The sequence below is a fragment of the Syngnathus leptorhynchus genome, chromosome 4 (assembly GCF_054491065.1).
Source record: "Syngnathus leptorhynchus isolate UIUO chromosome 4, UIUO_Slep, whole genome shotgun sequence".
NCBI classification, from domain to species: domain Eukaryota; kingdom Metazoa; phylum Chordata; class Actinopteri; order Syngnathiformes; family Syngnathidae; genus Syngnathus; species Syngnathus leptorhynchus.
In genome coordinates, this window is record NC_141198.1 from 18,699,684 (window position 1) to 18,723,755 (window position 24,072).

The 24,072-nt window shown below is 48.0% G+C and overlaps 2 protein-coding genes across 3 annotated transcripts; both read left to right on the top strand.

The window, feature by feature from the left end:
• The first annotated feature begins 27 nt into the window (after positions 1–27).
• cltcl1 (clathrin, heavy chain-like 1) lies at positions 28–14,049 on the top strand. The gene is made up of 32 exons (XM_085908950.1): positions 28–472; positions 3,256–3,463; positions 3,807–3,809; positions 4,283–4,551; positions 4,623–4,784; positions 4,861–4,974; positions 5,050–5,223; positions 5,300–5,497; positions 5,587–5,787; positions 5,871–6,023; positions 6,107–6,229; positions 6,500–6,637; positions 6,706–6,870; positions 6,940–7,120; positions 7,199–7,362; positions 7,459–7,584; positions 7,717–7,859; positions 7,916–8,150; positions 8,218–8,343; positions 8,413–8,558; positions 8,635–8,818; positions 8,927–9,119; positions 9,186–9,343; positions 9,433–9,597; positions 9,678–9,953; positions 10,111–10,260; positions 10,349–10,480; positions 10,584–10,694; positions 10,810–10,980; positions 11,108–11,329; positions 13,123–13,195; positions 13,292–14,049. Exons 1-32 carry the CDS (start codon positions 431–433, stop codon positions 13,393–13,395), a joined length of 5,010 nt encoding a protein of 1,669 aa, XP_085765076.1. The 5' UTR covers positions 28–430; the 3' UTR covers positions 13,396–14,049.
• Positions 14,050–14,337: 288 nt separating this feature from the next.
• Positions 14,338–23,578, top strand: LOC147058686 (tricarboxylate transport protein B, mitochondrial). 2 transcript variants are annotated; one of them, XM_085908931.1, is made up of 10 exons: positions 14,338–14,482; positions 14,676–14,815; positions 19,195–19,302; positions 19,778–19,877; positions 21,977–22,115; positions 22,206–22,290; positions 22,406–22,510; positions 22,609–22,724; positions 22,796–22,869; positions 22,973–23,578. In XM_085908931.1, exons 2-10 carry the CDS (start codon positions 14,698–14,700, stop codon positions 23,085–23,087), a joined length of 960 nt encoding a protein of 319 aa, XP_085765057.1. In that variant the 5' UTR covers positions 14,338–14,482; positions 14,676–14,697; the 3' UTR covers positions 23,088–23,578. The 2 variants fall into 2 exon arrangements, with proteins under 2 accessions (XP_085765057.1, XP_085765056.1); XM_085908930.1 differs by lacking the exon at positions 14,338–14,482 and having other exon boundaries at positions 14,493–14,815.
• Positions 23,579–24,072: the final 494 nt, after the last annotated feature.

Here is a 24,072-nt window from a genome sequence, read left to right on the forward strand (position 1 = left end):
CACCACACGTCTGACCTTCTCGCGTTGACAGCCGTGAGAAAAAGCCTTCCGGGGGCTCACTCGTCCCACTTCATACACTGTTTCAGCGTGGATTTTCATGGCTGGACTTCCCCCTACGGGCGTGTTTATTCCAGGGATACATGGTGGAGCGGCTACGCCAATGTTGAGCGTTGACGCGGACTAGTTTTCTCGGCGGAGGTGGCGCCGGTTTCAGGAGGAGGAGGGGGGGTTGTCTTGAATGAAAGCAGCAGTTGCCGTGTGAGAGTGAGAGTTGAAAATCTCCCTCACGCTCTCCGTTTGTCTTATATTGCACTTTTTAGGGGACGTTGCGAGCGGATACTTGAAAAGCGCACCTCCAAAACCTTTCTGGTTGCCCCCCCTTTCCCCTTTCCTTTCTGCGGGGAGCCTTTTGGCGAAGAAGCGTCTGGAAATGGCCCAGATACTGCCCATACGATTCCAGGAACATCTGCAGGTAAGGCTCCATAATAACCTTTGGCGCAGTTCCTCGCCCTTGTGTCCGTCCGTCCGTCCGTCCGTCCGTCCGTCCAAGCACACAGGCGGCACATGTCGCATTTAAATGGGAATGTGAAAGCAGAGCTGCGGACTGTTGCTCAATATAGCCAGCCAGCCAGCCAGCCAGCCAGCCACAGGCCTGGATTAGCCAAAGGATGACTTGGAGAAATTGAACACTGTGCGAGTAGCCATTTTTCTATCCTGCTGATGAATCTCCAGCCAAAAGGTCACTGTCACGTCAAGTGTTAGCGTCTACGCCATTGCAGTGACTTGCGGTGTTTTGACACATTGCGGTTTTGAGACTGAATGGCTGGAAATGCTGTGGGGCTTTCATTGATAGCTCGCCCCCCCCTGCAGCAGGAGCAGGAGCAGAGCAGCAGGAGCAGCAGCATCCTCCTCCTCCTTAACTAGCCCTTGCGTCAAACTCACTCGAGCGGTTGGATTCACGTTGTTACAAAATGTTCTTTTGTGTCAAATAAATGGCATGACGCTCCGGGATGGAGGCGGTTTATTTCTCCAAATGACTTTCTACTTTCTTTGGCTGGAAATGGGAAAGCAAGTGCAAGAAATCACACTCTGGCCATCCAGCAAAGTGGAAAAATGCTTGGAATTTCAAAGCGGGGGCATTTCGGGCCTGGCATTTTCTCTTGAGGCCTTTTATTTACCGCTTTCTGCCGGAATGTCTTTTCAGTCTGATATTGTTTCGGCTGCCATCAGCTTCGTCGTCTCTGTGGTGGCTTGTAGTATCTGGACAGTTTAGCAATGAGTAGCGGATAGCGTCTCTGGAAGGCCTTTGCTAACACCACTGAGGTTAATGTGGCTTTGCTGCTGGCTGTCTTTGCGCAAAGGCCCAAAAGAGAAAACAAACAAAACAAAAAAGCCAGCCGGCGGCTCCAAAGCAACCGCCCGTGTCAATTTGAGCCAGACCCAAACCGACCTGCTTCTCCGGTGGCTGCTAAAACCGCATCTTCTGGACACCATATACGGACGAGGTCAGCAAATGGTATCAGGGTTTCCCTTCTCAGGATGTGGAGGAAATGTTGATTTCATCACGCCGTTGAAGAGCATCTGTGTCCAGCCAGTCCAACCTGACTGAATCACCCATTCATGCGCTCTTTAAATGGCGGGCGTCAGCGTCCCTCTCGGACATGCAATTCAAAAAAGGAAATGAGCCTAATCTCATCCAAAACTGAAAGGAATTTTTCAGATTTGAAAACATTGGCGCCAATTGCTACATTTCACTTTGCCTCGCCGCCGCAGTATATAAAAGGTGGACCATTGCATTGTTTCTTGAGAAATGGAACATTTCTTGAGTTTTTCATCACTAAACAATGCCAAAGAAACAATGGGAATTCTAATCATAACATAGAACATTTGGTCCGAGTATTCCATTCTATCATTGATAGAGTCATCGTTAATTGTGACAGCCCTAATAAGTGGAATTTTGGGTCATTTTTGAGAACTACAAGCCAACTTGCCTTCCGTAGCATTTGCAATGTTGCAATTTTCATCCGGCGTTGGAAAGCCAGCTTCCGCAGCTGATGTGAGGCGTCAGCAGCGCGTCCGTCCGTCCGGTGACTCACCAGATGTTCACCGGCAATGGTGCGTCATGACTTAAGTTACTGCCATTTGTGATTGTGGCCTCAAGTGCTTGGGTTTGGTAAAGGCAGCTGTAGAAATGGGAAGCTCCGACGTGCGTATGCATGTGTGAGGGCGTAACACTAGACCTTTGTCGGTCCAGAAGAAGGCGGTGTTACGGTGGGTGAGTCACTCACTCCACCCTAAAGCGCTTGCTTACCAAACTTCTTGCTGGAATTTAAGACTCCAGCTTCCCTTTTTCTCCTTCAAGCACGTTCTAGCCAGCCAGCCAGCCAGCTCATAGCGTTCTTGTCATCTGCTCTCCCTTCTCCACCCACCCACCCCCAGATAGTTTTGGCACGCCAAAGGAGATGCAGCATATGGCTATAATCCTCCCTCAGGTCTTCTTCTCCTTGGCTTTTCACGCTTCTACGCCTTCATGTTGCGCAATCGAATAGTCCTCGGATTGATTTTTTTTTGGACATTTTTTTTCTTCTTTTTTATTGAGTTGTTGCTCCAGATACTACATACATTGTGTGTTCCGTGTTTAATTCTCAACTGGTGTCAAAGTATTTCATGTAAAGCAGATCCCCCTCCGGTTTGAAATGTGTCTGTAGCCTCGTTTTGGTTGTCTCAAGCGGCCCGTTGCCAGACAGCGCCGTCTTTGTCATGAGGATTCCTCTGCGCTTGCCTCAGACTCCATCATGTAGTCATTTGCACTCAAACAATACGCGCAAAAAGACACTTCGTGTGATTTCAATCGAAATATGTATTGCTAGCGATATCGCTCTTTTTTTTGAAAGTGAAAACAACTTGTCATTTTAGCATGAACCTATTGCACAAATTTGATGCCCAATTTGTCTTTGCGGGCCACATCAAATGATGTGGCGGGGCGTATCTGGCCCCCGGGCCTTAACTTCAAGTGCTGGGTCCGTATCTGGCCCCCGGGCCTTAACTTCAAGTGCTGGCTATTTAAGTAAATATGGAAAATCTCATTATTTTTTTTTCTGAAAGTTCCAGCTCAAATGACGTGGCTATTGTTTATTGTATGGCCATAGATTTATAGTCGCTGTGCTTCATTGCAGGCAAGGCAAGGATGGTGTTGTGTGGATGTGCCTATTGTTCCATGGCAACAAACACTGACTGATGTTTCCCCACTTTTAGTTGCAGAACCTGGGCGTCAACCCAGCCAACATCGGCTTCAGCTATCTGACCATGGAGTCGGACAAGTTCATCTGCATCAGGGAAAAAGTGGGCGAGCAGAACCAGGTGGTCATCGTGGACATGTCTGAGCCCACCAACCCCATCAGGCGCCCCATCTCGGCTGACAGCGCCATCATGAACCCCACCAGCAAGGTCATCGCCCTGAAAGGTGAGCGAGCGGCACGGCAGTCGGAAAAACGTGGCTTTATTACCAAGAACAATATGATTTGCAGACTGGTGATGTCACAATATTTAGTTTGAACAGATTCATTGAGTGTGGGAAAGCTCCATTTGTGTGTGTGTGTGTTAGTGGCGACTAACGTTTTCATGTCAGAAAATGGAGATTGCGTGCCACACAAGCACTAATCGGGACGATTCACCCCAGCCGTAAGGCTTCCTTCTCTCTGGCGATAATTTGCACACAATGTTGTCCCTCTGGCTTTCATCTGTTTGAGTCTGCCTGCCTGCCTGTCTGACTTTTTCTTCTGCTTTTTCTCCCTGTCATTTCTCAGACGGTGAGTTTCTGCCCGCCAAGCCTCCAGAAGTTCTCTTGTGATGATACAACGGGGCGTGGCTATCTCATGAAAGCTTCCAAAATACCTTTCTCCACTTCACACAGCTATTTTGGCTTTCAATCAATCAAAAGGCAGACAACTGTTTAGGAAAGACGCACACGCACACACACACACACACACACACACGGGCTGCACATTGCCCTAACTTAACCTGCTGGTACTATTTTCTTTTTTTGTTGTTGTTGTTGTTGAGAAGATGACTTGTGGTAGCATGACTTGATGCGTGTTCCCGAAGTGAATGCGCGGTACGCATAGTCCGATATATACGACTCGCCTGACGCAGACGTGACCTGACCTGGGAGGTCGCTCTTTGAAATGACACGTGCAATCTGTTTGATTTGCTTTCTTTTTTGAATAACCGCCGCCCGGTATATCGGTCATTGACATCCGTGACCGTCCGTCTTCCCCCTTAGCTGCAAAGACGCTGCAGATCTTCAACATTGAGATGAAAAGCAAGATGAAGGCTCACTCCATGACGGAGGAGGTCACGTTCTGGAAGTGGATTTCGGTCAACACCGTGGCCTTGGTGACGGACACGGCCGTCTACCACTGGAGCATGGAGGGGGATTCCCAACCCAACAAAGTCTTTGATCGGCACGCCAGCCTGGCAGGATGCCAGATCATTAACTATCGAAGCGACGAGCAACAGAAGTGGTTACTGCTGATCGGGATTTCGGCGCAGGTACCCGCCCGCTTTCCTTCGATTGGAGATACGAGGCCGTGAATTTTTGCTCAATGTTTTTGCGGTGGCAGCAAAACCGCGTGGTCGGGGCCATGCAGCTGTATTCCGTGGAGAGGAAAGTGTCGCAGCCGATAGAAGGTCACGCCGCTGCCTTCGGGGAGTTGAAAGTAGAGGGCAACGCCAATCCGTCCACCCTCTTCTGCTTTGCCGTGCGCTCACAGGCGGGCGGGAAGGTAGCCGGCCGGCCTTTTGCTTCCGCCGCTGCTATTTGGCCAATATTCCATTTGAAGGTGTTGAAAATTCATCCAGCTGCACATCATCGAAGTGGGCCAGCCAGCTGCAGGAAACCAACCTTTTGCAAAGAAAGCAGTGGATGTGTTTTTCCCTCCCGAGGCCCAGACAGACTTTCCTGTGGCTATGCAGGTGTGCCAAGGACCCCCACCCATACCCTCACCCACCCCCGACAGCTTTACATTTGTGTTTTTCCACCCACCGCAGATCGGAAGTAAGCACGGCGTCATATATCTAATCACCAAGTACGGCTACATCCACCTGTACGACTTGGAGTCGGGAGTGTGCATCTACATGAACAGAATCAGCGCCGAGACCATCTTTGTCACGTCGCCTCACGAAGCCAGCTCGGGCATCATCGGAGTCAACAAGAAGGGCCAGGTACGGTACGGTACGGGCCAGGTACGGACGGCTACAGATGCTACATACTGACGCCTTTCTTTGATTTCCTTTTCAGGTCTTGTCGGTATGCGTCGAAGAAGAAAATATCGTCAACTACGCCACAAATGTCCTCCAGAATCCCGAGCTGGCCTTAAGGATGGCCGTCAGGTCCGACCTAGCCGGCGCCGAGGAGCTTTTCGCCAGGAAGTTCAACACCCTGTTTGCCCAGGGAAGTTATTCGGATGCGGCAAAGGTGGCTGCGTCAGCATCTAAGGTTGGTCTCCTCAATTGGAATATTCCAAAGCAAATGGTGGGCAAAGTTTCTTTTTGCTACCTCCCCAATCGTTCCAACGCCCGACTCAGGGTGTCCTGAGGACCGCCGAGACCATCCGTAAGTTTCAGAGTGTCCCTGCCCAACCGGGTCAGGCGTCTCCACTGTTGCAGTACTTTGGTATTCTGTTGGACCAGGGTCAGCTCAACAAATTTGAATCCCTGGAGCTGTGCAGGCCCGTCCTGCAGCAGGGCCGCAAGCAACTGCTGGAGAAGTGGCTGAAGGAGGACAAGGTGAGAGAGAGAGACTTGGCTGAGACATGTCAAGTCAATATTGGGGCTGCTTTGACTGCGCAATGTCTGCCTGCAAATTGTAGCTGGAGTGCTCAGAGGAGCTGGGCGATCTGGTGAAGGCTTCTGACCTGACCCTCGCTCTTAGCGTGTACCTCAGAGCTAACGTCCCCAACAAGGTCATTCAGTGCTTTGCGGAGACTGGACAGTTCCAGAAGATAGTCCTCTATGCCAAAAAAGTAATGACGTCTTTTTTGTTTTCCATTGGGTGCACCCCGCCCAATGATATTCAATAGCAAGCGGCGTGTTTTCATTTCCACAGGTTGGCTACAGCGCCGATTGGGTGTTTTTGCTGAGGAATGTGATGCGCGTCAATGCAGACCAGGGACTGCAGTTTGCGCAGATGCTGGTGCAAGATGAAGAGCCGCTGGCCAACATCAACCAGGTAACAACGTCAGCTTATCAGCCATACCGTTCAGACCTGCCCCAAACCCCCCCCCCCCCCTCCCCCTCTTTAGAAAATCAAATCAAATAAACATATGCAGCTAGCCGGCGTGGGAGCCGTGTTTTATGTTATTCCAGATGTGCCAGCGATGGCAAGAATTCCCAGACTCCCTTTTCCTCCGCTTCCGAGTCGCGCCGTCGCTTTGCTTCGTTCCGGGACGACTCCTCCTACTACTGAGCGAGCGCTTTGCTTTGTGACTGTTGGTTCTAGATTGTGGATGTGTTCATGGAAGGCAACCTGATCCAGCAATGCACCTCCTTCCTGCTGGACGCTTTGAAGAACAACCGGCCGGCCGAAGGACACTTGCAGACACGCCTGCTCGAGATGAACCTCATACATGCGCCGCAGGTCAAGACGAAAAAAAGGATACACTTTGAGGTTTTGTCATTCCATTGACTGCCACAACCTTTATTTAGGTGGCAGATGCCATCCTGGGCAACCAGATGTTCACGCACTACGACCGGGCCCATGTCGCTCAACTGTGCGAGAAGGCGGGCCTTCTTCAGAGAGCTCTTGAGCACTACACTGATCTTTATGATATCAAGCGCGCTGTGGTGCATACGCATCTGCTCAACCCTGAGGTACTCCTAAAAAAAACCCATCCTTTTGAGAAGATGTCTAAAAGCGTCTCCCTTCTTTTTCCATTCCAGTGGCTGCTAAACTTCTTCGGCTCCTTGTCGGTCGAGGACTCGTCGGAGTGTCTAAAAGCCATGCTGTCTGCAAACATCAGACAGAACCTGCAACTCTGTGTGCAAGTAGCGTCCAAGTACCACGAGCAGCTCGGGACCGGGGCCCTGGTGGAGCTCTTTGAGTCCTTCAAGAGTTACGAGGGTCAGTGTCCCGAGCGGCGCCTTTGGGCTTCCGCGGCTAAAGCAGCCGAGGTCATCACTCCTTCTCTCTCTATTCAAGGCTTGTTTTACTTCCTCGGCTCGATTGTGAATTTCAGCCAGGAGCCCGACGTTCACTTCAAGTACATTCAGGCGGCCTGCAAGACGGGACAAATCAAAGAAGTGGAGAGGATCTGCCGAGAGAGCAACTGTTACGACCCGGAGAGGGTTAAGAATTTCCTCAAGGTGCCGCGATTCTGCCGTCAATAGTAGCAAATGGGAGCTTTTCCATGACCTGCGTGTTGTTTTTTTTTCCTTTTCGTTTCCCCTCCCCCTTGCTAGGAAGCCAAGCTGACAGATCAGCTTCCTCTCATTATTGTATGCGACCGCTTTGATTTTGTCCACGACCTGGTGCTCTACCTCTACCGCAACACTCTGCAGAAATACATTGAAATCTACGTGCAGAAGGTAAGTCGCTCCTTCATCTTCTCCGTCACTATCCAAATTCCACCCCATCGGGCAAACCATGATTGATTGATTTTTGGTTGCGAATTGCATCACAGCTTGTATGGTTTGCTCGCTGCCCGTCACATTTGCCAGGTTAACCCGAGTCGATTACCGGTGGTGATAGGCGGCCTGTTAGATGTGGACTGCGCCGAGGACGTCATTAAGAACTTGATCACGGCGGTCAGAGGGCAGTTTTCCACCGACGAGCTTGTGGACGAGGTGGAGAAACGAAACAGGTAAGACGGCACCGTTTTTTTCCCGAGGCAAACCACGAGACGCGTCTCGTCCGTAGGTTAAAACTTCTGTCGGCGTGGTTGGAGTCGCGTATCCACGACGGCTGCGAAGAGCCGGCCACCCACAACGCCGTGGCCAAGATTTACATCGACAGCAACAACGCGCCCGAGCGCTTCCTGAAAGAGAACGCCTTCTACGACAGCGCCGTGGTGGGACGCTACTGCGAGAAGAGAGACCCTCACCTTGCTTGCGTGGCGTACGAGAGAGGCCAGTGCGACATGGACCTCATCAAGGTGACCGCCTCAACCTGAGCTGGATCCACACCAGAAGACTGTAAACGTATCTGGACGTCTGACCTAGGTTTGCAACGAGAACTCGCTATTTAAAAGCGAGGCTCGCTATTTGGTGCGACGGAAAGACCCAGAACTTTGGGCCAACGTGTTGGAGGAGAACAACAACCCCTATAGGAGGCCACTCATCGATCAGGTCATATGCTCGGCTCAGGTGGCTGTTTATCGTTAAATGCGTACTACTTCTCGTTTTGGTTGATTCCAGGTGGTGCAAACCGCCTTGTCGGAGACCCAGGACCCCGAGGAGGTGTCGGTTACCGTCAAGGCCTTCATGACTGCCGACCTGCCCAATGAGTTGATTGAACTTCTGGAGAAGATCGTGCTTGACAATTCTGTTTTCAGTGAACATAGGTTCGGATTGCTCGGTGCCCATTTTTTGTTTTTTTGTTTTTTTGAAACAATTCCTTTGTTGTATGTCTGTGGCCAGAAACCTTCAGAACCTGCTGATTTTGACGGCCATCAAGGCGGACCGCACGCGCGTGATGGAGTACGTCAATAGGCTGGACAACTACGACGCCCCGGACATCGCTAACATCGCCATCAGCAACGAGCTCTTCGAAGAAGCTTTTGCCATTTTTCAAAAGTTTGACGTCAACACGTCTGCCGTACAGGTACGGAGACGTCATCTCCTAATTGCATTTTGTCCACATCCTTCTTTTTTGGATTCAAAATGTCAAACCTTACATTTCCGACGTATTCGCTCTCTCGCTCTCTCTCAGGTATTGATAGAACATCTCGGCAACTTGGACCGGGCCTACGAATTTGCCGAGCGCTGCGACGAGCCAGCGGTATGGAGCCAGTTAGCCCGGGCGCAGCTGCACAGAGACCTGGTCAAGGAGGCCATCGACTCGTACATCAAAGCCGCGGACCCCTCGTCCTACATGGAGGTGGTGGACGCGGCCGGCAAGAACGGTACGGTACGCCTTTGCTTTTCACGTCCATAAGCGCGCGGCTTTCAACCGAGGCGTGCCTTTGCAGATAACTGGGAAGATTTGGTCAAGTTCCTCCAGATGGCTCGCAAGAAAGCGCGGGAATCCTACGTGGAGACGGAGCTGATCTTCGCTTTGGCTAAAACCAAGCGTCTGGCTGAGTTGGAGGAGTTTGTCAGCGGGCCCAACAACGCTCACATCCAGCAGGTCAAATCCGGAGAACGGCCGCCGCCGCCGCACGTCGGGCGTGATATTCAACGTCGTTGGGGGGCTCTGGCTCTGGTCTTCCTCCGCAGGTGGGGGATAGATGTTACGAAGAGGGAATGTACCAGGCCGCCAAGCTCTTGTACGACAACGTGTCCAACTTTGCTCGACTGGCGTCCACGCTCGTGCAGCTCGGAGAGTACCAGGCCGCCGTGGACGGCGCCAGGAAAGCCAACAGCACTCGCACTTGGAAAGAGGCAAGAGGAAAGAGCTATGTCTTGGGGTTTTTTATTTGCTCTGACGCACATCTCGCCGTCCCGTCCCGTCTGTCTGGCAGGTTTGTTTCGCATGCGTGCACGGCGAGGAATTCCGTCTGGCGCAAATCTGCGGCCTCCACATCGTCATCCACGCCGACGAGCTGGAGGACCTGATCGCCTACTACCAGGACCGCGGCTACTTTGAGGAGCTGATGGCTCTGCTGGAGGCGGCTCTGGGCCTGGAGCGGGCACACATGGGCATGTTCACTGAGCTGGCCATTCTCTACTCCAAGTTCAAACCTCAGAAAATGAGAGAGCACCTGGAGCTCTTTTGGTCCAGAGTCAACATTCCAAAGGTGGGATCCAAAAAAGGCCCTTGAGCATAAACGTTTGCCTGCTGATAGTTCAAATGGTCAAGGTGTACCTAATGGGTGGCCATTGAATGCACACATCTCATCCGTATATAAAGTCCAAAATAATTGTCTCGCCATTTTTTCTGGGATGGCCCACCAGGTTCTGCGCGCAGCAGAGCAGTCCCACCTATGGGGCGAGCTGGTTTTCCTCTACGATAAGTACGAGGAGTACGACAACGCCGTCCTCACAATGATGTCCCATCCGACGGACGCGTGGAAAGAAGGACTTTTCAAAGACATTATCGCAAAGGTGGGTGCCTGGCGTGCCTATATTGGCCCTTTTCTTGTCTCTTCTTGCCAGTCAACATGTCTCGCTTGTGTCTTGTCTTTCTTTCCAGGTGGCCAATGTGGAGTTGTACTATAAATCTCTTTCCTTCTACCTGGATTACAAACCTCTTCTACTCAACGACTTGCTGACTATCCTGTCCCCGCGCTTGGACCACAATCGGGCTGTCAACCTTTTCACCAAGGTAACCAACCAACGGGGAGGGAGGGAGGGAGGGAGAGAGGGAGGGATGCTCTTTAAGAATTCTCGGCTGTTGCGGCGTTTCACCCTTCATCCGTCTCAACCAGGTGAAGCAGCTGAAGCTGGTCAAGCCGTACCTGAAGTCTGTCCAGACTCACAATAACAAGTGTGTCAACGAAGCCCTCAACAACCTGCTGACAGAAGAGGAGGACTATCAGGTCTCTCACTCCTTTGCTTCTTTTTTTGTTTGTTTGTTTCTCCTCCTGAAACTTCTCTTATTTGATGTCACAAACAAACGTCTGTGAAATGTTTTTGTTCTCGTCGGTCCTCCAGGGCCTCAGAGCATCCATCGACGCCTACGACAATTTTGACAGCATCGGCCTCGCCCAGAGGTTGGAAAAACACCCGCTGATCGAGTTTCGCCGCATCGCCGCTTATCTGTACAAGGGCAACAACCGCTGGAGACAGAGTGTGGAGCTCTGCAAGAAAGACAAACTCTACAAGGTGAGCGAGAGGAGAACGTACGCAGCCAGCCAGTGTCCGCAAAACAATCCAGCGCATGCTTTTGACAGCGTGGCATTTTTGGGGGCCATTTTGTGAACGATTCCACGGCTCAGCTGTCTTCCCCTAGGATGCGATGCTGTTCGCTGCCGAGTCGAAGGACGGCGAGCTGGCGGAGATCTTGCTGCAGTGGTTCCTGGAGGAGGGCAAGAAGGAGTGCTTTGCCGCCTGCCTCTTCGCCTCCTACGACCTGCTACATCCCGACGTGGTGCTGGAGCTGGCCTGGAGGCACAACATTGTGGACTTTGCCATGCCGTACTTCATCCAAGTCATGAGGGAGTACCTCACAAAGGTTTGCGCTCGATTACTAAGATTTCGTAAGATTGGCTCTATTTTCTTTCTTTTTTTATTTTTTATTTTTTTATTTTTTTTTTTTTAACTGCACTTTACACTTAATGCCTTTTTATTTTTCAGAGCCCTTTCAAATCAGTCATTCGAAGGCAATGTAACTTGATTATAAAGTAGTGCCTTAACTTACAAGGTGCATTTGTCCATGACCCAGCTCCTTAACTGAACATATTTTTGGGGATAAGAACATTTGCACTTCCACATTGTGTGTGCCCCCTTCTGTTATTTGCACTTGTCCACTGGGGGGCAGTATAATACAGATACGTACATTCATTTAACAACTCCATGACTCACTCACTTGGGGTTTTTTCGCAGAGAAAACCAATACGACTGAGAGTATTGTTGCATTATCTCACTATGTCGTCACCGTTTAAAGGTATATAAGAAGTTGTGAAATTTGCGCTTGTCACTTGCAACTCAAGAACAAAACTCGGCCGGACAAAAAACGTGCGCGTCGCTCGTAATTCGAGGTAGCAATTAAAAATTGAACATCCTCAGAAGGAGCAGTTTCAAATTCTAGCTCAATGTGGTCACTTGAGGTCATTTTTGGGTTTCTTTTTTCCAGGTTGATGAATTTGCGCCGAAGGTGACGGTCTCTGGCCCCCCTTTTTCTATTTCTCCAATGTGTTTTGTCTCTGATGCAGTAACAGCATGAAATGTAAAGCCCACCTAACTAGCCACGATTAAATGTGTTGGCTTTGTTGTCCTGCCTGCAGTGACTGCTATGGTATGGTACGTGAACAACTGGTTCATTAGCCAATCTCGCGTTAGCTATCTGCCACCCTCAAAGGATTAACGCCGGTGATGCATACATGACACAAAGGCTTTCCCAGCTATTGATATTGGCCCTAATGAAGTGGTTCATAAGCGTGTGACCATGATGTCACTTGTACAATTCATAAAACATTTCAATCAATCCGATATGTTTGATGGCCCCGCCTGGTCGTGGAAACAGCCTCTGTCTATTCATAAATAATAATAATAATGCATCAGATTTATATAGCGCCTTTCTGGACAATCAAAGACGATTTGCAGTGAATATATTATTCACATGTTGGCATATTCACACTCTGGGGGTGGTAAGTAGCCACGGCTGCCCTGAGGCATGCTATTGTTGCTAATCTTACAAAGTATGGTTGCAAAGAAATAGGTGTGTGTTGATGCATTGAACTGAAGCCTTCACACCTTCTTCCAGCTTCTCAGGAACAGGATTAGCCTGTTCCGGCTTAACAGTTACCCTCCAGTGATGCTGCTGCTGCCGCTGCTGCTGCTGCTGCTGCTGCTACTACTGCGTGTGTAATAATTCACTCTTGGATGGGAAATACAAAGGTTGATGATTTTATTCGACCCAGGGATTGCTCTCATGGCAGATGTGTGTTGCATCCCAAAATGTCCCGCTTTCTAATTCCGGGTTAAAACTGTGTGCAGGGTTAAACTAACTCCAAATGTATGCTTTATGGTATTGTTATTTTGGGATGAAAAAATACTCTTCATTATGGTAATAATACTTGGGTTCGGTACTTGTAGTAGTAGTAGTAGTAGTAGATGGAATAATAATAATCTCATTTAAGACTATGTTTTTTATTGTGGATGTAATTTGCAGTGCAGTTTGACACTATCCCGTGCAATGTTAACAAATGATTTGCCTTTTCATGTACGTATTTCTATCAAGGGGTCTATACATGCAGTTGGATTTAAGGAGGTTCCAAACTGAATACTGCTCTCTGGTGCCCTCAGGTGGACAATCTGGAGACAGCCGAAAGCCAGAGGCAAAGTGAAGAGGTGACAGAGGCTCAGCCGGTGGGTTATGGTAAGTACTAGTTTCTCCACACTGCTAGCTGAGCTTTACATTTGTGAATTGACCCTAAAAAAAGCGAGTCAGTCAGTTTGAATCTTGTGCATTCAGGCCAGCAGCTGATGCTAAGCGGCTCTCCAGCTCCAGTGGCCCCCCAGCCGGGGTATCCGGGCTATAGCTACCCCGCTCAGCCCGCTTACGGCTTCCCCATGTAGAGGACCGAAGCGGACCGTCCTTTTCCTGCACAGAGCTGGATGCTGAAGTCAAACCTCACCTTCAGCCAGGCCCCCCCGGTAATTCACTGGAACATTTTCACTCCCTCCCTGCACCTGCAAATCCCTTTCCCGGGATCCATCGGTCCTGATCCCATTGACTTTTTCCCGAATGGGTTTCAGGGGGAAGGTGGAGAAAAAACCCCAAGATGAAATAAATTTCAAATCAAATGCTTTGTGCTGCAGTTTGTGCATGTGCTGCCAAATTATAATGCCGCAAGCAGGAGCACAATTTTCATGTTTCACTCAAGTATTATGACTCATACGTATGTCCAATGCAACTTTTTCAACTAACATTTGGAGAACGGAGGAGAAGAAAAAATATTGACGCAGCTCGGGTCAACAATAATCATTGTACCGAAAGCAATGTATCATTTAAGATATATTGAAATACTAATCAAAGAACATGATGAAATATACGTACTGTCTATAGTCTGTCATTGTAGTCTGAAAAGCATATTTTGTAAGAAAACTGACAAAATGCCAAAAACAGCAGTTATGAAATGCTTTTGTGGCAGGTTTGGTGGTTTACAGAAGCTCCGTTTATCTGAACAAGAATAAACTTTACACGCAGTGTGATCCTATCATTCCTTGCCTGGGAGTCAGACAGAAGTCAGTTTGTTTGTGAAGGGCGTTGCCGTGACGTACGTGACACGCGGTTTCTTTTATTTATTTATTTATTTATTCCTTCCCCTTCTTTGGGGATAAGTGTCTCGTTTCCAAAATAAATTAAGAACAGATTTTTTTGGGACTAAATTCGCTGTAACTGAGGAGCAAAAAAGAAAGCCTGCGCCACGCCCTCCCTCCCTGCGCCACGCCCATCCTCCCCCCCTCCCTCCTCCTCATTTCGCTCTCGCTATCACTCACACGCACGCGCCTCTCTCCTCTCGGCCACGCGCTTTTCGCCAATCCGCGAGGACATTAAAGTTCCCCGACGCGCCTCTTTCCTCCGCCGTTTCTCCACTTCCTGGTTCCTTCATCTACTTTTCCGTTCTCTCGTCGCCACGGTGACACGTGGAATCCACGGGCTGTAAGTTGCCACGATCGTGTCCAAGTGTGGCCACGCACGCACGCACGCACGCACGCACACGCGCACGGAGCAGTCGCGCGCTCCCACCTGAGTCCGAGAGGACGCGCGAGACAGCCGACGTACATCCGTGTGACAAATATTGAACACTCCAGACAGACAGACAGACAGACAGACAGGCGTTTTTTTCCCCCAGAGCTGTCTTCTTCAAAATCACAATGGAGATAAAAGGGACATGTGGAAGCCCTTTCCACACACCGAGGTGTCTGGCGGCGGCGGCGGCGGCGCCCGCTGGGAGGTCCAAGTTAACCCACCCTGGGAAAGCGATTCTGGCAGGTACGTAAGAATTCTTTTCAAACCATCTCAACATAAAACGTTGTCCGATAGAATAACTTGGCGGTGCCTTGAAGTCTATCAAGTACCAGTTGCTCTTTTTCCTCTGCTTGTTGTCTTTGATGGGCTGTTTGTGGTTTTTGAGACTAAGCAGTCTTTGGCCAAAACGATCGAATGAATTCTTTCCAGGAGGTAAATAAAGCGCTGCCTTGAGATACGAGTGTGTTTCCTTCCATGTCAATGAATGGAAATGCACTTCATCCGTTCCACGTCAGAGAAGAATCAGTGCGTCTTTGTCCAAATTGACCTGCTGTATCAGTCGGTCGGTCAGCAAGGCCACAATGCCATTCATTTCATGGGGCGAGGGCTTCTTGGACAAAGAAGCAATTATGAGTTGCTCACTTCACTGGTTCCATGTATTTAGGTTGCATTACCTGACGTGTACTTCCGCCTTCATCAGAGTGTCACCGGTGTGGTTGTGATCTTGATCAGCTGATGGATAGATAACCTGTCAGATTTGACAGCAGAGAGCGTGACTCACCTGTCGAATCTGACAGGTGAGCCACGCCCTCTGCTGTCCATTCACCTGTCCAAAATGCTGCTCCAGGTGGTGGAGAACATGTAGGCTCCCTCGTCCCTGTCGAAGGTTCCTCGGGCCCCGCTTACGGATCTCAATGGCCTCGCTGATGTTTATTTTCTGATGAAGGCGGAAGTACGCGCCGAAACGTGCAACCTAAATACATTGTTTGAGATCAAGGAACCAGTGAAGTACGACGAAATGAACAACAGTTATTAGTCGGGCTTTTTTTCCCCCGGGTGATATTTAGGAAAAGAGGGCGGAGTTTATTGGAAGAATCCGACCGTGTCACTCACACGTGCCATTTTTGACGAATGGCAATCATCTTTAGAGATGCTGTCACTACCTAAGATCATATTGAAAAAGAATTCACAGCTTGGTCATGCTGTTTTGCTTAGCTACACTGATCAAATGGACTCAGTAGTTACAGATTGAATGTCTGTAGTGGGGGGGGTTTGGAGCCAGGCATTCATTCCTCTAAATGGATGTCAGATTGACAAACGTGTTGTCATTGCTGCCAAAGAAGATTGTTTGAAAATCCAGACCATGAGTGTTTTGTATGATGTTTTTCAGTCGTCGTTGTTGTTGAGAGCGCCCGCCCACTGTGCTGTTGATCAATCAGTGTGCTGATTGGAGTGGCAACTTCAGCGGGGTTCCCTTGTGGCAGGAACACCATGATTTTGCACACAATAACCGGAAACATGTCAAGATTGGGTGTTCATCAAATTTGAACCTTATCATATATATATATATATATATATATAGCTTGCGTGGCATGGGCCAAGTGTGCCTAATAATCTGGTGAGTGCATTTGCGACATAGACTCCACACTTGACACAGTTGTGACTTTCTATGGAATGGGCCCATGTTGCTTGATGCCATCCTGTTGGGAATCTTTCCCCTCCCCCCGCCGCCAGCCCTCAGCAGCCTGATTGACTGGCTCGTGTCCCCCCCCGCTGTAACTCGTTTCCAGACTGTCCGTCCGGTTTTGCAACGGCGGCAGCGTTGCAACTCCTGCGGGCCTCCCTGTCCGAGATGTCCGGATAAAACCTGATTTGGGGTGAGAATGACGCTGCATCTCCTCTCCAGTGGCGGTTGTGTGGAAGGAGAAGACTTTGGAGTGCGTGCCTGAGGGCTCCGGGTAGACAAAGCAAGGAGTAGAAGGTCAAGTCTTAATGCACTACATTTGCTGTCATTGGCTGCTTTAGCTTCTCTCACTCTGCTGATGCTTGAAGTTGGGACTCCAAACAAGAGATGGGGCGGGCCGCTTTCAGGCCTGAGGGCAGAGAGGCGGAAGAACAAAATGGACTTAAGATTTGTCGGCCTTTCTGAGAGAGATGGAAAAAAGGTTTTTGTGAAAATGCCATGTTTCCTGCTCGCTTCACCCTCGGGCAGCCCGAGTGCTCGTCTTCTCTCGGGCTCGTCAAAGCGTGCGCCGTCACTCGAGCGAGCTTGTTGCCCATTTTCAATGGAAGTGACTCAGCTCAATGACTTTCTTTTTTCTTTTTTTATGTTAAGCTCTTGACCGCACTGACCATGATCTTATATGATTTTCTTTACTCCAAGTTACCAAAGCACTCAAAGTACAAGTACAATCCTTCATTTTTAGAGTTCAATTTGGATCAATATTGTGATTTTTAAGATCAAACAAACGGTTCTAGTCTGCGAGCCAAGAGGGGAGGGAGGGAGCGTGCCGGCCGGGACGTAGGACGGCAAAAAGGCCACACCGAGATGAAATAGTCTTTTCATCTTCCATGACGCCGTCAATATTAAGGCTCTATTTATAGGAAGCCCTTCCTCATCGCCATTAAATATGAACCATCATCCTAAGAGAATTGGAAATGCGGATTAATAATCAATCACGATTGCTCCTTTTTAATTGGCTGGCAGATGCGTGCATGATGACAACGATGCATTATTGATTGATTGCTTGGTTGTCAGTTGTGTGATGAAACAGAGATTGTCACTTTTAAACATTTAAACTGACTTGGAGTAAGCGGCATCCATGTTTCCCCCCAAAAGGACCATGTTAAGAAGGATGTTAATCGGAAGAAGCAGATTCAAGTCAGTCCCCAGACCTCAACCACCATGAGTTGCTACAGAGCAAGCAGTGACTCACTGATAATTCATTTGTTTGTGCACTGACTATTTGAAATAATGTCCCGTCGTGTGTTCCAACCAAAGGATGCAACCTGTTTTTTTAAATCCTACTCATCAATTTAGAAACCAAATAATCCACAGATGAATCAAGTATTAAAAGAATGAAATGCAGCCCTTCTATGCTGTGTTTAGAGTTGGATTGATTGTCAGATATTTTTCCATTTCTCATCCAAATGTATCTGACAAGGCATTTATTTTTTTTAAACTTGCACCCAATATCACTCCAGTGCCATTTCCATTTTTTCTGGCGTAATAGCAAGTGTCAAGGATCTATGTGGATGCATCGATTTTATGACCGCGCGGAGGGAGGACGGGAAGGTGCAGCAGCGGAGGTTGACGATAAAGATGAATGGCCGGCCGTCGGGCAAGCACATGTAGCGCACCTTTGCCACTCATTTCAAGAGTGTTTGTACGGATGTGCGCCAGACAGACAGACAGACAGACGGAAAGCGCAGAGCAAATGTAGTGGGCAGCTCACAGCATTTGTCACCTTGTTTCTTTTCTTCTATGCTCACGAGTGAGCTCGATTGTTTTCTCTCTTTCGCCCCGTCATGGCAAACTGCGGGGGGACCATCATGTGACTTGTATTAACCTTCTGGGGACTTATTGTGGCCAACATCACGAGGGTCACCCTTCTACTTAGAAGGTGTTGATCGCAGCAATGGGAGCCAATGAGCTTGTATGTCGGGTGTGTCGGGAAAATTCCAAGACTGGTGTCATTCAAAATGGATGCAACTTAATAGAGGTTCCAGGACGGGTGACTTGAACGCTATTCAATACCTCCAAATGACAACGTGATCAACGTGTAAGGAACCAGCCTAAAAACTGTGATGTGAACTGCAATGGGAATTTTGTGAAAATATAGACCTGCACAATATTAACTTGGTCCAACATCAACAAAAGAGATTGTTGCTCATTCTGAGCTACTCTTCACAATTTATGTGAGGCTTTTATAGCGACCGGCTGGCGTCTATTTTTACCACATGGCTTAATTGGATTGAAGTCATCAGACATCTTCTCTTATCGATTTCCCTCAAATGAAATCAGTTCATCCTCCAGATGGGATACTTAAGTTGATAGCGTTAACGTGATGTCACAATGTGGGCAATGTTGGGAATTCACTTGCGTGTTAAGAGAGAGTGCTCATGATTTGGATTGCCTTTTTTTTTTTCCACTCTGCTTTTGCTTTCATTTTCAACATTGTGTGTGTGTCAGCAGATAATGTGTCTGTGTTTGTGTCATTGAGTTAATGGAGGGTCTTGACCTGTGTAATGGAGCCCCCCCACCCCTTCCCTCGGCAGGCTGTATGATTTAATTAATGTCATCCTTCTCCTTCCTTCCCGTGTGGATTGTGCGTGTGTTTAGACAGATGACGGCAAGCTCCCCGTGTCCATTTCTGCTTCCATATTTCCAGGCATACTCAAACGTAATAAACCCCAAATGTCCTCCGAGTGGTTTGGGCGTGGGTTCGCTTTCTCTTCAACTAGTTTTCCCACCATCTGTGACGTCATGACACCCACCTCGTTGTCATGCGGGCAGGGCCGGCACAGGCCACTGGAACATACAGCCTGAAGCTAAGCTAAGCTAAGCAAACGGCCAATTTTGAAGTGGTCCTTTTTTGAGGATTTGGTTGTTGAATTTTCAGGCGGTATCGCTGGCGGCATCGAGATTTGCATCACCTTCCCCACCGAGTATGTGAAGACCCAACTGCAGCTGGACGAGAAGGCCAACCCTCCCAAATACACAGGGATAGGTGAGTTGAAGGCAAATGGGACCAAGAGGGCACCATATCCCTTCAAACATCGCAAAAGCTAGACAGTATCAACAAATAGTAGCTGTCCGTGTTGGCTGGCTCTCAGGAGCTCATTACGTCATTTCATTTATTTCACTTAAAAGGCACCCCCAAAAAAAAAACCTCATTTTCACCATGCATCACACACACACACACACACAGGTTCACGCGCGTTCTCTTTTGACGTGTGCTGCATCTTGGGGAAAATGCTAATGAGCGCCAGTCCTGACAGCTGCTGCCTTTTCTTCACTTTGATGGCTTCTCCTCGTCAACTCTTCAAATGCTTCATGTTTGCTCGTTAATAGCCGTCGGGAAATTTTCACCGGCTCCGTTCTACGTGATAGACGAGCCACCGCGGCCGTTCTTAACGAATGGGTTATTACTGATAGATTTCAAAAAAAAAAACAACAACAACAACCTGTGTTTGATTGTCCAGGTGACTGCGTGAGGCAGACGGTGCGGAGTCACGGTGTCCCAGGGCTCTACAGAGGACTCAGTTCGCTGCTCTACGGATCCATCCCCAAATCTGCAGTCAGGTATGCACAAGCGGCTCCTTAATCAATTGATTACCGCGAGACATTTATGAAAAGAAGGAAGAGGTTACAACATCCGCTTTGCGGCTTTCTTTTTTTTCAACTGCCAGAGTAAAAGAGCACAGCACGGCCGCCGCCGCTTGCCTGGAAGCGTTTGCTCACACCGTCCAATTATTCAAGTCCATTAGCCGCCACGCGTAGCAGAAATGCCACGGCCGCCGCCGCTCTCGAGAGTGATAGTGTTGTTGTTCACGCACAGCCGTGACATTTATCTCCTGTCAAACGCAAACACACACAAAATAAAGCCAAGGGGGGGCCGGGACTGGCTTTCCTGTTTTCATTGGGCTTTGTTTGCATACCTGCACTCGCTCCCGTCCGTGTGATGGAGAGACAGGTGCAGTCAAGCGGCGCAAAGATGCCACTCAAAGCCAGACGGGGTCTCAGAAGACCACGAGCCGAGACGTTTTGTCACTTTGTTGATATTTGTTGGTGGGAACCCCGCTGGGAGGCAGCTTTTGACAGATATATATATATATATATATATATATATATATATATATATATATATATATATATATATATATATATATATATATATATATATATATATATAAACTCTTTGCTATTCCAATCCAGACTTGACGCTGTTCGATGTCATTACTTTGATGCTATTTAGGCAGTAATATAATCAAGCAGAGAAGTATTTGTCGGTGTTGTTTTTTTTCCCGTCTTCAGTTCAATCCACCTCGATGACTTTACTGTGCGACTCCCACCGTCTCGCAGCCACCCCTTTTATTGTGTGTTCTCCTCCCCATCCCATTAAGTAATTGCCCGCACACCATCGTGATTATTCCCGGGTCATCGGAAAGGCGGGCCGAGCCGAGGCGAGGATGGACGAGAGGACGGCTGACCTGTTCTACCCTTCAATAATTGATTTGTCACAATATTTATGCATCCTCCCCTGGCTGCTCTCTTAAACAATTAATGCACAAACAAAATGGTGTCGCCAGCCGTCTCATAGCGCCAAATTGTTTCCACATTTGAAACTATACTTGAGGTTAATCGGTTCGAACAAAGCCACATCTGCACTTCTAAGGGGGGGTGCATACCTTTGCGGCCACAATATGTATTTCAGCTCTTTTTTTGAAACAAACTTACTTCAAAGGGAAAAGAAAAAAAAAATGTGTTCAGGTTGTAGGTCACATTCATTTTCGTTTTGGTAGAAACCGCTGACTGTCGACTTGTACTTGTGGTGTTCTCTAGTGAAAACTGAAAAAAAAGAAAACCATTCCATTCATTTAGGATGAACTAGAAAAATGATCATTTGCTATCTTCATGAAGATAGAAAGTTTTGATTTGATATTTGGATTGACTCGATTGAGCGGGTGTTTTTTAAAGCCGTGAGTGTATTTCTCATTTCAAGATTCAAGAAGAATTGATTGGCCATGTTTGAGCGTGCCAAAGGAGGAATTGGACTCGGTTACATCACAGTCTCTGTTCAACATTTAGGTGACTAACAACACTGAAAATGACAATATTCTCAGCCATCCCCTGATCTTAAGCTCCGCCCGCTCCTTTCCTTTGTCCCTTCACTGAAGCTGTCTGACCTTGTTCAAAGAGCCTCTAATGAAGATTGTTCAGCTCTCTGACGCATCTCGGACTGTCAGCCGGGTTATTTCGCCACAGAAAGGAAGCCTCGGCCGATTACAGCCTGACTCTCCTCCGTTTCAATCCAAAGTGGCTGCCATTTTGTTTCCTTTGCCACATGTGGGTTGTGTATGAAAGTTGCGTGACCACGAGTGCGACAGAAGAGCAGATGTGGAGCGTTAATGAGCTGAGGAAAATTCTGCAATAACCTGGCAGATGGACTTCAAAAGGAACACTGGCTATGGACGACTTTAGGGACACTTATTAGGATGGCAAGTAAACAAGTCAAGCTGAGTGGAAGAAGCCAAACCAGAAAACAACATCAGTCTGTCCCCCCCCCCCCCTCTCATCCATTTTTTTCAAGACAGCTCAGATGGGATCTTACGATTATAGTTACGTGGGTGTTTTTTGCTGTGCACTCGTAATGGTTTTCCGGGGGCTACATTTGTCGTCAGGTTCGGAGTATTTGAGTTCCTCAGTAACCGAGCAAAGGACGAATCGGGTCGACTGGATAGCACTCGAGGGCTGCTGTGCGGGCTCGGAGCTGGTGTGATGGAGGCCGTGTTGGTGGTTTGTCCCATGGAAACCATCAAGGTGTGTGACAAATTGATCGTGTTGAGCGGTAATAACTCAAATGACGTGACAAAATATAGATCTATTTTTTTTTTTTTTCCCCTCGTCAAGGTTAAATTCATCCATGACCAGACTTCAGCCAAGCCCAAGTACAGGGGCTTCTATCACGGAGTCAGAGAGATTGTCAAAGCTCAAGGTACATGATTAGCGCGCCCTCTAGTGTCCGACCACGGTAGTGCTGCAGCTACACATGAAGCCACATCCCACCGCGAGGATTTTTATTTTTTTTTTTTCTTCTTTTGCTTCACCAGGTTTAAGAGGGACCTACCAAGGTCTCACTGCGACCGTGCTTAAACAGGGCTCCAACCAGGCCATTCGCTTCTATGTGATGACCTCGCTCAAGAACTGGTACAAAGGTCAGAATACTTTGAAGTGCCCAGCATCATTTGAACAATTCAGACGACTAAATTGTATTTGGAATGTTTCACAAACGCTAGATGATTGATGCCACTAGGTGACGACCCCAATAAATCCATCAATCCTGCGGTGACGGGATCCTTCGGCGCTGTCGCCGGAGCAGCGAGCGTGTTTGGAAACACTCCGCTGGATGTCATCAAGACAAGGATGCAGGTCAATAGCAACTTACAAACGTCTGCAAACATTGATGTCGTAGGCGTCTTAACTGGCGTTTCCTTCTCAAGGGTCTGGAAGCACACAAGTACAAGAGCACGCTGGACTGTGCGCTCAAGATTCTGCGCCACGAGGGCTTAAAGGCGTGAGTAAAGGTTTACACAGCCCTCTTCCAGTGCCTGCCAGCCACCCATGCAAATTACAAGCATAATATTGTTCGAATATGAATTCTCTACTCTCACTCGTAGTTTCTATAAGGGGACCGTTCCTCGTCTGGGTCGCGTATGTCTGGATGTGGCCATGGTCTTCATCATCTACGAGGAGGTGGTCAAGGTTCTCAACCGAGTGTGGAAGACGGAGTGAGTGGCTTCCCCGCTTCTCTTGCCGCTTCCGCTGCCGCCGCCGCGCGCATCCCAATCGGGTAGAAATGGAATGAACTTGAATCTTCATGCTTTTTGATCATATTTTAATTTGTCAGAATGATACTTGACTCTTGCGTAACTTTCATTCATTGGTATCAACTACAGTCGCATCCATAAACAAAGCCTTTAATAGAATGAGTTTAATGACACTGTTTATTTTGATGTCTTTTTTTTTTTTTTTTTATTCCCATCGTGATTGTTTCATTGTAAAGGATAAATATATTTGATCTCTGTGTCAGATGCCAAACACAAAAATGTATATAGATGCGGTCTATTTCGAAGATTCATGTACGTACGTATATTTACTGATTGGAATGTTTCATATCTGTATGTTAACAACAAATGTAACCGCTGTTGTGTCCTTGGCTTCCAAAAAAAAAAAAAATCCAGTCTAGATGTAAATGCGTTTGAAGAAAAAAAAAAAAAGCTATTCTCTCCATATCCAAATGCTGTTTTTGAAGCTTAACTGAGAGGCAACATGAAATGCTTTTCAATTGAGCAGGCTGCTGCTATTTGTATTTGTTTTTTAAACCTTGTTCATCTAGTATTGTGGTTCTTGTGAAAATGGAGTCGGACATTGCAGCAAAATTACATCTTGACTTAAAGATTAGATTTGGATCAAATAGGGCAAATTCCTCATCTAAATTGAGTCCAAAAATATTGATTAGGAAGCGTTTGAATATTTTCGGGGTAGAAAATGAGAACAGGCTCTTGATGTGCCCTGCCTGCCCGCTTGGCAGGTTGCTTTCAAATAGTTCACTCGTGTGCCTTTTGATGAAATATGGATGGCGACAGTGTCCTCTCGCACAGTCTGACTGATGTTTTCAACCCACGTTTTATTTTTTCATTTTCTTGCTTCGCTCAAAATTGGCTTTGAATCTTATGAAGTGTCATTTTCATCCCATGTGTGTATTGTCAATCTTAAC

Bases quoted from the DNA above. Each gene is read 5' to 3' on its own strand.
- cltcl1 (XM_085908950.1), top strand. From the start codon at position 431: ATGGCCCAGATACTGCCCATACGATTCCAGGAACATCTGCAG. The intron at 7,585-7,716 runs GTAAGTCGCTCC...CACATTTGCCAG, and splicing joins TTGAAATCTACGTGCAGAAG to GTTAACCCGAGTCGATTACC. The intron at 9,954-10,110 runs GTGGGATCCAAA...ATGGCCCACCAG, and splicing joins CCAGAGTCAACATTCCAAAG to GTTCTGCGCGCAGCAGAGCA.
- LOC147058686 (XM_085908931.1), top strand. From the start codon at position 14,698: ATGGAGATAAAAGGGACATGTGGAAGCCCTTTCCACACACCGAGGTGT. The intron at 22,291-22,405 runs GTACATGATTAG...TTGCTTCACCAG, and splicing joins AGAGATTGTCAAAGCTCAAG to GTTTAAGAGGGACCTACCAA. The intron at 22,725-22,795 runs GTCAATAGCAAC...TTCCTTCTCAAG, and splicing joins TCATCAAGACAAGGATGCAG to GGTCTGGAAGCACACAAGTA.